Source organism: Endocarpon pusillum (genome assembly GCF_000464535.1).
Source record: "Endocarpon pusillum Z07020 unplaced genomic scaffold scaffold1307, whole genome shotgun sequence".
Classification (NCBI taxonomy): domain Eukaryota; kingdom Fungi; phylum Ascomycota; class Eurotiomycetes; order Verrucariales; family Verrucariaceae; genus Endocarpon; species Endocarpon pusillum.
The window spans coordinates 1-12383 of record NW_006915994.1 but is presented as its reverse complement, the minus strand read 5'-3'; the positions used below and the strand labels follow the sequence as shown (position 1 = coordinate 12383).

The following is a 12383-nucleotide window of genomic DNA, read 5'->3' as shown; positions in this document are numbered from 1 at the left end:
CGCCTCTTAGGGCCGCTGCGAGGAGGGAGGAGGAGGAGGAGGTGGTGGTGGTGGTAGTGTTGGTGCGTCTGATTGGGGTATTGGGAGCCGAGTTTGCATTGTTTGGAGGAGATGATGTCGCGATGGTGGCTGAGCGGCTGAGCGAGGCTGGCAAGGGGAAGGCCTCTTCCTCTTCCTCTTCCTCCTCTGCTTTTTCTTCCTTTTTTTCTTCTTCCTCCTCCTCCTCCTCCTCCTGCTCGTTCTCGTTCTGGTCCGCAGCTCCCAGCTGATCTACTAGTTGGGATATGCTTTGTTCTTCTTCTGCGTCTGCTTCGTCGGATGAGCCAGCCCCGGATCGGCTGCCTCCGCCATCGCGGCCAGCCATGGAGATTAGAGCCAATTCTCTTGGGGAGCGGAGTTTGCGATTTAATATTTCTGGTGTGATTGCGGTTGTTGAGGGGTGTTTGGCAGGGTATCCGGCGGAGGGTGGCGGGACGGCGAAATGTTTGGGTGTTGGGACGCCTTCTGTCTGCAAATTTGGTGAGAGTTCTTCTTCTATGAGAGTTTCATTAAGGGACATGGAGCCAGGTTGTGCGCTTCGAAAGCGATTTTTTGATGTTCTGCTGCTGCTGTGGAACGGCAATTGGGTAGCTGGCGAGGCTATTGCAGAATCTTGATCGAGTATGGTTTCTTCATTGTCCGGTAAGCTCAGATCACCGCTCGCAGCGCTGTCCCGGTTCTTGCCACCAGTGTGTGGCGGGTAGCGGTCTCGACTTTGCGGCATGCAAGGTGGAGATCGGGTTTGATTGAGTTTTATGGAGTTACTCCTCGAGGAACTTCGGGAGGCGTCCTTGAATGAAGACGAGAGGATCTCGTTATCGTCTTTGAATAAATCTGCTGTATTTTGCCGCTTGGGTTGTGAATATCCAAGTCCATGATTATGCTGCGAGTGATCACAACCGTCAGGGCAACTTCCCCATCTTCTCCGCTGTGGTATAGGTGAATCACCAATCCCTGGTTCCGGAGCGGCATTGTTCGCATGATTGATACTATCCCTGGCAGCCCTCTCGCGCTTCAGCTCAGACCATGTTCGAAGCTGATTCTGAAGGATGAATTTGCCATTGGCGAGGTTTTTTTTCATGACTACAAACTCGCAGTGATTAACGTTTCGTAGATCTTCGAAGTACTCAACACTGAAATGGTACCATTTCATAAGGAATACCCGAGTCATCAAGCCATGGGTAACGAGTATGCAAACACTGGCAAAATCATTCTCTTCGAACCGTCGCCAAAGCGAATCATTGAAGCCAGAGATCCGGTCATACGCATCAGCAGCACTCTCGCCATTTGGTATACGGTAAAAGAAGTGCCCGTAGTCTGCCCTCGCTTGCCACATCCTTTCCATTTCTGCAGAACATGGTTGGAAGTTTCCAAAATCTTGTTCCCTCAACCTTGGTTCTTCATATACTTTGATTGTATTCCTGGGGAATGGAGACGGTGACGGATCATCGCTGGTCAAGGCAGATAGGATCCCTTCTGTGGTCTCCCTCGTACGCCGGTAGGGGGATGTGAAGAAGTGGAGGGTGTCATCAGGACGAAGGAGTGCGCGCAGCTTGCGACCTGCTTCAAGAGCTTGTTGATGCCCTTCTGGTGTGAGGCGGACGCGGTGGTCTGGCACGGTCTGATGTATATCGCGATTCTTGTTGCCTTCGGATTGAGCATGCCGTATGAGGATGATTAGCTGGGAGGAGGGGCGGTCAGATTGAGGACTTTCTGGTCAGACTCGGAGATGATGGCTCGCCATAAACTTTGATAGACTTACCCTAGGCTTTCCCATCCTCAATGTCACACTCAGTACGGGTAAGGCCAGAGAATTAATTGTGAGGAGCGGTTGGATAAGTTTGACTGCTAACCCTGTGCTTCCTTAGCCAGTACCGTGTATATGAGTTCATGCTTCCTGATGTATTATGAGGCTACTCCGAGTACACAGATATACTTAGCTGGCCATCTAAGCCGGCACGGTTGACATTAGGCTGCTGCAATGGTTCTGAGCAATTGATTGCTTCTAGCATGAGTGTGTGTCTAAGAAGAAGAGCTGCCTTGACATAACAGAGCTAACTAGGGTCGCCAAGGGCGGCTAACGAGTCACACGTGATAACATGAGGGTCTCTCTTAAAAATAATACGTCCTTATATTATGTATTATTTCCCTATAATTATCGCTTGTAATGCTAATGCTTAATGTTCTATCTTTAAGTTATTAATATATTAATTAACTAAATATAACTTTTTTTCAATAAAGAAAAATAGAAGGATAGAAGGATAGAAGGGCGTTCTTTCTGCGCATTCTGCGTGCGAATTCTGTGCCCTCTTTCTGCGCATTTCTGTGCCCTTTTTTCTGCGCATTCTGTGTGCGCATTCTATGTACGCATTCTGATTTTGATGGGGTACAGCTTGGCAGAACTCTGCAGCCTTAGCAGGCTAATAGAGTTGCGTTAAACTCAAGAAGGCAGGAAGGGGAACTTTATCTAATTACGTAGTAGAAGGCTGATCCTTCGGGCCGCTTTTTTAAGCTTATTATTATAATAGCCAATTGCATGCGCTTGGGGGTAAGTTCATACAGATAGACGAGATAGAGGTGATTATGTACAGAGATTAATAACTACAGAGGGCTGCCACAAAGGGTAATAACTGTAAAGAGTAGTAATCATAAGGGGCTACTATAAAAGGCTATAACCACATTTAAAAGGCGGCCCCGTATTGTCATGTGCGCTTGGCGGCACAATTGTATTTTAGCTTCTACGGATGCCCACGGGCTAATTAACTTCATCCAATCAATAAACATATCAACGAATCCTTTTGCCTATGGCGCCCACCATGAGTCTCTGGGACGAAGCACGGGACGTATTCGTGCAACGACTGCGTGAGGAAGGCGAAGACCGGCTGCTTATTGAACAATTCTTGAAGGACAAGGCAACCTTAGAGGAAACGCGGCAGAGCGCCGTGAATCTCCGCGATGATAGTGATAGGAAGTATGGCATCAACGAGAGCCGCGGCAAAGGTATCTCTGCCAAGTGGATTCGTCGAATCATGGAAAATCTTGATAAATTCACCAAGTTCGGCAACGTCGCCATGTCAGCTGCACCCGAGTCGGTCGGGCTTGCATGGTTTGCCATCACCCAGATACTAAGCGCCGTACAGAATGACTACAAGCTCTACGGCACGTTCAACGCCGCCCTAAACGATATTACGGAGATGATGGTGCTCGTACGCACCTACGACAAGATCTACCATACCGTGGAAGTCGACAGCAGCATTTACCACGAACTCTCCAAGGGTATCCGAGAGGTCTATATCTCCATCCTAGACTTCTCATATGCGGTCAAGAAACATATTACGGGAAGCAAGCGGTCGAAGCTGATGCATGCGCTAAAGGACACAATGGGAGCCCTGAACCGACAATTTGAGGAGAAGACCGCAGCGATCCAAGCCCAGAAGGCCAAAATTATCGAGTACTCGGAGGCAGCGTTCCAGGAAAAGACTACGGACAAGCTGGGTGACGTTTCGGGCGAGCTGGCCGGGATGCAGCAGACTATGCGCGAGGTGTACGAATTCCACCAGAAGTCGTCGAGCGAATGGAAGGAGATCTTGAACGAACTCAAGATCTCAAAAGCACCCAGTCACCGGGACTTGGCCGTTATGGAGTACGAGAAAAACTTGAAGCTCTTAACGCCGTGGCTAGTTGCTAGCACCGCAACCATGGCTGCACATGCGGAAGAGCATGAGATGGGAACATGTTCCTGGATCGACGAGGTCCCAGCCTACACTGCATGGCGCGACAGTGACACAAGCGCATTGCTCTGCGTCACTGGCGAAGCGGGTTCTGGCAAATCCGTGCTGGGCACCTTCATCTACGAGACTCTGCGCGACAAGGCGGGCGAAGATGGCCGATTTTTAATTCAATATGCATCGCTGAACGCCAGGTCCAGCGACGACGGGAGCGACACACTCAAAAGATTCGAGAACACTCTTCTGCGCGACATCTACGTACACGCGCTTGATGATGTAGACGATGACTTGCCCCTGCAGCGATGCAACCGTCTCTTTGCCCACCCAAAGCAGGTGAAGGACAAAAGTAGATCAGGCCGTGACAAAGATACGGGAAGATCGGCACGCAGCCGATACACCAGCGGTGACCATGCTTCCGATTTGCTGGAGATATACCCCAGTCTTGTCGAGGCACTGCAGAAGCGCGTAGTACTCGTTATCGATGCGGTTGACGGTCTGTCCGAAGCCGACCAGGCAAAGATAGCTGAGCATCTGATTGAGCTCAGCAACGTGCCTAGTATTTGTGTCCGTACTCTCCTTTTGTGTCGACCATCGAGCCCGATACGAATCAAGATGGTCGATGAGAACGTGTCCCAGGTATTGATGGGAGACCACAACGAAAGAGACATTAAACTTGTCCTCGAGAAAGGGCTGCAGATGATACCCGGTCTCTTTCTGACGGAAAAGACCGAGATCGAACATGCTGTCATGCAAAAGACGGGGCATCGGATCCAATATGTGGAGCAGGTAGCGATGCCGTTTCTACGTACCCCCATACAGCGACCGGTCGCTACTTGGCTCAGGGACCTGCCAGAGAACGTTAACGAGACATACCATCAGCATCTACACCAGCTCGCTCCCAGCTATCGCCATCTTCTCCGGGCAGCTTTGGCCTGGACACTGGTGGCGCAAACGCCGCTTCGGGTCGAGGAGATCATGGAGGCATATTCACGTGTGTACCTGGATGGCGACGCAAGCGAGGAGCAGAGCATGGCGAACACGGACCCCAGTTTGTACCGTGAACAGATCCAAAAGGCTGGAGGACCGTTCCTTGACATCCGGGATAATCGGTTTGTGGTGCTGCAGGATTCCCAAGCGGTCCGCAGCTTCTCCATCCCAGTACCGGATGTGGCTACGCATGGCGTAGACGACCGATCGTTATGCGCGAAATGTAGGACGGCCCTGCAGGCCAATGAGACGCTGAACATATCAGAAAAGCAGGAGCATTTAGCCATGGCCATTATCTGCAGTAAGTCTCACGCGTGTGGGTCGCATCAGCTGACGCACTTAGTGAAACATCTGAACTCTCATTCATTTCAGTCTCGCTTCTTTTCTCTGTCGCTCGGAGAAGTAACGTCGCGGGCTCAGAAGAAGTTGCAGGTCGACGAGAGCAACTCCAATGGAAAAGCGGAGAAGGAAAACGCGTTGGACCCGTCGAGCGGTATTGATTCGTCAGGTGGACCCCCAGGTTTAAACGGCCAACCCGGAGACGAAACCTCACAAGTACAAGACACTAAGGAGTCTCAACCGGAAGAGGAGGCGGACGATGACGACTCGACGTTTTCGGATCAAGATAAGGAGGACTTCGACCAGCCGGTCAATGATTGGGAGTGGTACGACGATAATGGAAATCGCCACCGTTATGAGGTAACCGGCTGGTACTACCACGTGCAGGAAGCCGAGCGCCTATGGCCACCGAGCGAGAGAAAAGAGAGCGCCGAATGGCAGGTGCTTTTGGACGAAATGGAGCGCTTCTTCCTTCTCGAACCAGTGGCGTTCGAAGTCTGGAAACTAGCCTACGTATGGTACAGCCATGAGGCATGGGAACCTCTTCTATTTGCCGCAGAGTACGGTCTCACGAGTCTCGCCGAGCTGCTACTCGATCGGGGAGCCAATGTGATGGATCTCTCGCCGGAGGGTTATAGTGCCTTACACGTTGCTTCAGAGGCCCCAAACCCCCTCGAGATACTGCGCTTGTTCCTAAGCCGAGGGGGTGACCCAAACTTTGAAAGCTCAAAAATTCCAGCTTTTCACGAGTGGCTGACGTTTAGCGCTGACGTGGAGTGTGTCCAGGAGCTTCTACGAAGCAACGCATCGTGCTCAATGCTCAATCGCAACCATCAGTGGAATGCGCTACACTATTTCGCTCAGTATGGCTCGGACCGTAAGGTCCTGGAACTCCTCCTGGATAACCCCCTGAACGCAGAAAATCGGGCAGATATCAACATACGAGATGGAATTGGGGAAACCCCCTTGCACAAATTGCTCCGCCGCCAAGAGATTCCGATCGACCTCCTCGAAGATTTTTTGATGCGTGGTGCCGACGTCAACGTCGAGGACAAGGCCTCGGAGCGGCCCCTTTACGAGGCTGCGAGCTGGGGCGAAAATGCAGCTATTAAGGCCATTATCAGCCGAGTGACCGATGTGGACGATGACAACAATTGGGGGCGAACGGCACTGCACGGCGCAGCGGGGGCTGGTCAAAAGGAGACAGTGGAACTGCTCTTGGACCATGGCGCTGATGCCAACCGCACGGATAAGCATAATCGGACACCGCTCCTGTTTGCGTGCCTTACGCACATGCGCGATTTCTTGCAGGGAGGTAGCCATCAAACGACCGCTGAACTACTCGTTGAGAACCAGATTAGGCACGGCGCATCCTTCCGCGAGATAAATGCCTGTACGAAGCGCGGCAGAACGCCCTTACGCGAAGCCGCCGGCAGAGGATTCACACAGGTCGTGGCCGCCATCCTTCAACAGATGACGCCCGAAGACAAGGAGTGGATAAACAAACGGGACGATCGAAAAGGCCGTGCCCCACTCCATTCTGCGGCTACGCATGGCCGGGGAGAGGGGATTGCGCTACTCCTGCAATACGGCGCTGATCCGAGCCTCCGTGACGGCGAGAATGGCACGGGCATGACTAGCCTTGAGCTGTGTTTAGACCGATGGTCGATTGTAGGCTCTCGGCGCTACGAAACAGCGATTGTGCATCTCGTAGGCGCCTCTGAAAATGAAGCGAAACAGAACAGTCTTCTTCTGACAACGGCGGCCATCCACGGCAGTGTCCAGGTCTTAGAGAAGCTTGCGCATGTTGGGGTAAACCTGGACCTGCCCGACGCGTATGGTTGGACACCCAGCCAGCTCGCATCACAGTTTGGCCACGCCGAGGCCGCACTATTTATTAAAAAGTCGCTGGCAAGGCGAGCTCTGCGGCCAACGCGATGGACACTTGGGAGCGATTCGAAGAAAACGACGTTACAGGATAATGGCCAGTGGGTAAGCCATCAAGGTGACCTAAGATTGTCTATCTTGGCCGATCATCCAGTCCCGGCAGGGTTATCCGTGTACTATTACGAGATCGAGATGCTCGACCCCGAGACGGGCAAGTCTCACGGTGAGTTCGAATTGATTAGGCCTCTCCGCTAAGTCGTTTCCTAATGTTATGACCAGACACGCCGACTGCTGGCGATGAAGCAATGGCAATAATCGCCCTTGGTTTCTGCACCTCATCTGCTAAATTAATCGAGTTTCCTGGGTGGCCGCCGAAACCGATTGCCCCCAACGTACAGTCATGGGCGTATCACGGCGACGACGGTGGGTTTTATGCGTCCGACGAAAAGAAGTGGCCACGGCAGTATGGAAAGCACTATGGGCCAGGCGATACAGTGGGCTGTGGATTGGAGGTAGATTCGCAAAGAATTTTCTTTACCCGCAACGGCGTTCATATTGGTAAGGGGGGCCTTCCTAATCCCTGACAAACCCACACCCCTCGAAGATCTGACGCTAATAATGGAGGCAAATGTTTTAGAAGACCAATCCTTTGAGAATTTCAAAGGGCGTGTGTTCCCCGTGCTCGGTCTTACCGACAAGGTTCAACTGCGCACGAACTTTGGAACTGATTCGAGCAAGCCTTGCAGATGGATTCCACAACCTGATGGAAGCTTAGAGAGATGAGACGTGGCCGAAGAAAATCTGGTCAAGAAAGAGTGAAGTGAGATAATGCTGCTTAGCAGTTACATTCTGGATATAATAATACACAGGTATAATTAATAGACTTTAATACAACTAAAAAGACAAATACAATTTTACATAGATTTAAGTAAGTAACTTTATTGGTGCAATGGCTCGAAACTAGAACAAGTCAATAGTCCATAGATTGCTAAAACGTAAGCTGAGGAGTCTATCTACAGTGCGGCCAGCGCTCTACTCTATATACTCCTCCATCGAACACAAGGGGTGCTACTAGTTAACCTGCGCAGAGGATCCGACGGAGTATCTGCAGGGCCAGAAGTGTAATGGCTCAAAACTAGAACAAGTCAATAGTCCATAGATTGCTAAAACGTAAGCTGAGGAGTCTATCTACAGTGCGGCCAGCGCTCTACTCTATATACTCCTCCATCGAACACAAGGGGTGCTACTAGTTAACCTGCGCAGAGGATCTGACGGAGTATCTGCAGGGCCAGAAGCGGTAGCTTCCCTCTGGAGGAGATTGTACTTCCCTAAAGGGGTCGTATCAATCTCCTGTTCCATAGTACTCGTACAGGGAGCCACGTGCTATACAGATGCCTTTATCAGTGGCATAGTAGCTTGACAGCAAGAGTTCTGTATGTTGTTATAGATACGTCATCAGCACTGCCATCTAAGTGTGTGGCTAGTCTAATATATTTCCTGTGCTATAGTAAAGGAGATACTTTATTTATTATATTATTTTCTTTGAAGTTCGTGATAGGGTAGTAGGTCAGGTTCTCTAGCCAACCTACCCACTTGGCTTGCACCTTCAAGGCCTTGCCCACTTGCTTGACGTCGACTATGTCCTCAATCTCCCACGCCTCCTCTCCTTTTGTTTCCACTGGCAGAGGCTGTGAATATTCCTAGCCTGGCAGGGGGTCAGTAGGGTCTTTAGTAAGCAGCAATGCGTGAAACACGTTGTGAATCCGCATTAACAAGGGCAGCTCTAGACAAAAGCTCTGCCCAAGTCTCTTCACAATAAGGAATAGTCTAATTCATTTCGAATCCAGCTTCTTGCAAGATCTTATTATGCTAATATTCTTTATTAATAGCTAGACCTTGTCTCCTTCTTCGAAATCGATTTCCTAGCAGTGCTTATTCATCTACTCTTGCTGTTACTCTTGCGCAATCTTCAAGTACCCTTGTGCCTACTTCTAAACCTTTTTTATTAGCTTTATCAGGTTCTTAGCCTTCCCTAGGGCTACACGTTTTCTTGCTATCTCTGCAGACTCAGGCTTATCAAAACTCATTCTTAGCTAATATCTACGTATGTTTATAAATGGCGACAGCTATATAAACTTAGACACTACTATATTCACAGTAAATTTAGTGCTTAAGAGGAGATTATTTTAATCGTTTTATGCAAAATCTATATAGGCCCTTAGGTATTATTTTATCTCTGTATTAAAGACTTCTGTTTAGCTATTTATCTATAGAGAGTAAGCTATAAATAGCTTTGCTTTAACTCGTAAGATTTAATATTATGATTTCTATACTTTACTAGCACACTAAGGCCCTTAATCTGATATAATTATCTAAGGAAGCTTATAAAGCTTTTATACGTTCCTATATAGTATCTTAATTATCTCTTCTGAAGTTATGCCCTCTTCTGTGGCCGTATAAGGGATATAGTAGCGTTCCTTACTTAACTGATTAACAACTACTAGAACAGTGTTATAGCCTTCTGATGTCGGTAATCCTGTGACGAAATCCATTAAGATATCCTGCTAGGGGCGCTCAGAAATCGGAAGAGATTATAATAGGCCTGCAGGGAGCTGATATACAGGTTTGGTCCTCTTGCAGACATGACAATTCCGCAAGAATCTCCCGACTAATGTGTATCTATTCGAGATGTAATATCTACTACTCGCAATGGCCTTCCTTGTCTTTGTACAGCCTGGGTGCTTAGTCTCCTTGCTCTTGTGGATCTCTTGAATCATGTCCGTCACTATTGCTGCTAGTACTACTAGTTTTTCTCTGTACTACAGCACTCCTTCCTTGTCTTCACAATTTTGAATGTTGTACCTAAATATTTTCTTCTTTAGGTTCTTTACTTGTTTCTCTATCCTAATCGCGTTAAACATCTCGTCAACCTGATTCTCTTTCTTTACCCTCTTCTAGAGCGGCAAATCTTCCTCTCTAAGATTATAAGGTACACAGCCTTTGTCACATAGAAGATCTGCAATCTCTGCTAGTGTTCGCTAACGCGTATAGGCAAATAAAGGGCCTAAGAGATGAATTAATAAATCTTACTAACAAAATCAGAGATGGGAATAAGTTTGGCTAGGTCTACTATATTAATTTATAACCTTTTATAAAGTTATTCTGCTAATTAATAATCTATAATTGCGCTTAACTAACATCTTGTATCTAATAGTGCTGATACTGTTAATCTTTCTCTTCCCCTCTTAATACTAACGTTAACCAGAAATGGAGCCTTGAAATTACCCTCCACTACTACGACAAGAATCCTTATGGCTTCTCTATTAGTTGCGTTACTAGGCCCGCTCACGACGTCTTAGTGGCAGGCAGCTCTTTTCCTAATTACTCTTGTGCCTGAGGGCAATCCTTTATGTAGTGTTCTAGTTTCTTGCAACAGTAGCACCTTACTGTAGACACATCTTTCGGAAGTCATAGCTTAGCCACTAGCTGATCCTCCTTCACTATTGATTCGCTAGTAGATTAACGAGTATTAGGAACCGAAGGTTTCGCTAGCGTACTAGCGCTAGCTACTAATTTGTTTAAGGCAATACGTTAACTATTTATATTAGCGTATGTTAGGTCTGTAATTATCTCCTGAATTAACACATATTTGCGGAGAATAATTACTTACTTCAGATTATCTTAAACCTTGTCTTAAAAGTCTATAATCTGATTCTCTTCTCAGACCTCTGCTTTACAAGAAAGCTGTTAGAAATCCCTTAAGAATATAGTAAGGTCTTGCTGCCCTTACTATAAGTAGTAATACTCTCTATAAGTAGTCTCTTATTAAAATAGAGAATTAAATTAAGTTAAAAGGTCTGTAAATATATCAGAAATCTAGGCCTTTTTAAAGTCCTTAAAATATGACTTAAGTAATTCCTAAGCGTTGCTGCTTGTGCGTAATTATATATAGGCGATCTTAGATAGCTTTGTTAGAAAGAGCGCTGTATTAATTATGAACTTTATCTTTATAACTAACAACTAAGAGCGAAACTTCTAAGGAGATCCATCCTCAAAGACCTCTGGATAAGGCAGCTTCTCAGTTTTCAGGCCAAGCACTATTAAAGGGCTTGGAGTTGCTTCTAACGAGACTTGCCTTTGAGGCGGCGATTCTCGTTCTGTCGGGGTTTCTGAAGGAGACTCCACCTGAACTTGCGGCTTTGGTATCACAGTAATCTTGTCGCAGAGGTTCTGAATGATCTCCTCCTTGTCACGGAGTCGATCCTTCAGAGCCTCAATCTCGATGCTGGTGCCTCCGTCAAGGTCTTGGTATCTTTCTTCCCAAGTTTCCTTCTCCTGGAGGACTTCTCAATGCTCGGCCTCCTTCTCCAGATGGAGGGCTTTTTCTTCCTTATAGGCAGCTGCCAATGTTAGTACAAACGCTGCTGCGTGTGTCTGATTCTCGTTAACTAGTGCTATAAAGGCTGGAAGAGCTGATGGATCATCTGTCGCTCTCTCTGCGTGCTCGATTAATGCGCGCAGGGCGTCTTAATCTGTAAAAGGGGCTTTGTCTAGGCTCTGCCTCTGGTTGCTCAAGGAAGGATAGCAAACTTCGCCACTCTCCCTTCTCTCTGTTTGATCACGAACCATCTTGACTCGATAGTTCTCAAACCTTCGTACGGTACAGGGTATTTGATTACTCCCGGAGTAACGACTTTCTCACACAGTCAAACAACCCTAGATGGGTTCTCTAATGGCTGTGCTACGGATAAGAGAGTTTTGTATCGTCTCTCAGGATAGCGAGTAAGTATTAAGCTTACGTTTACTGTAATGGCTCAGAACTAGAACAAGTCAATAGTCTATAGATTGCTAAAACGTAAGCTGAGGAGTCTATCTATAGTGCGGCCAGCGCTTTACTCTATATATTCCTTTATTATACACAAGGGGTGCTACTAGTTAATCTGCGCAGAGGATCCGACAGAGTATCTGCAGGGCCAAAAGCGGTAGCTTCCCTCTAGAGGAGATTATACTTCCTTAAAGGGGTCGTATCAATCTCCTATTCTATAATACTCGTACAGGGAGCCACGTGCCGTACGGATGCCTTTATTAGCGGCATAATAACTTGACAGCAAGAGTTCCGTATGCCGTTATAGATACGTTATCAGCGCTGCTATCCGAGTGCGTGGCTAGTCCTGTGTATTTCCTGCGCTATAGCAGAGGAGATACTCTATTTATCACACACTTATTATAAAGGATACAGATAGTTTAATTAAGTAGAAAGCGACTATACAACAGCGATTAAGTGGAAGGTCAGTAAAAGAAAGTGTTATATAGGCTGAGTTATCAGGCTTATAGTAATGTAAAAGATACGGCAAGCCTAACTACAATATACGAATTTGTCAGAAGATTAAAGAGACATCTAAG

General features: G+C 47.6%; 2 protein-coding genes across 2 annotated transcripts; one reads left to right on the top strand and one right to left on the bottom strand.

The window, feature by feature from the left end:
* Positions 1–6: 6 nt before the first annotated feature.
* Positions 7–1816, bottom strand: EPUS_08939 (uncharacterized protein; the record flags this gene model as incomplete). Its single annotated transcript, XM_007801625.1, has 3 exons — positions 7–129; positions 275–1720; positions 1802–1816. 3 exons carry the CDS (start codon positions 1814–1816, stop codon positions 7–9), a joined length of 1584 nt encoding a protein of 527 aa, XP_007799816.1.
* A 1039-nt stretch (positions 1817–2855) lies between these two features.
* EPUS_08938 (uncharacterized protein) lies at positions 2856–7564 on the top strand (the record flags this gene model as incomplete). Its single annotated transcript, XM_007801624.1, has 3 exons — positions 2856–5055; positions 5098–7203; positions 7260–7564. 3 exons carry the CDS (start codon positions 2856–2858, stop codon positions 7562–7564), a joined length of 4611 nt encoding a protein of 1536 aa, XP_007799815.1.
* Positions 7565–12383: the final 4819 nt, after the last annotated feature.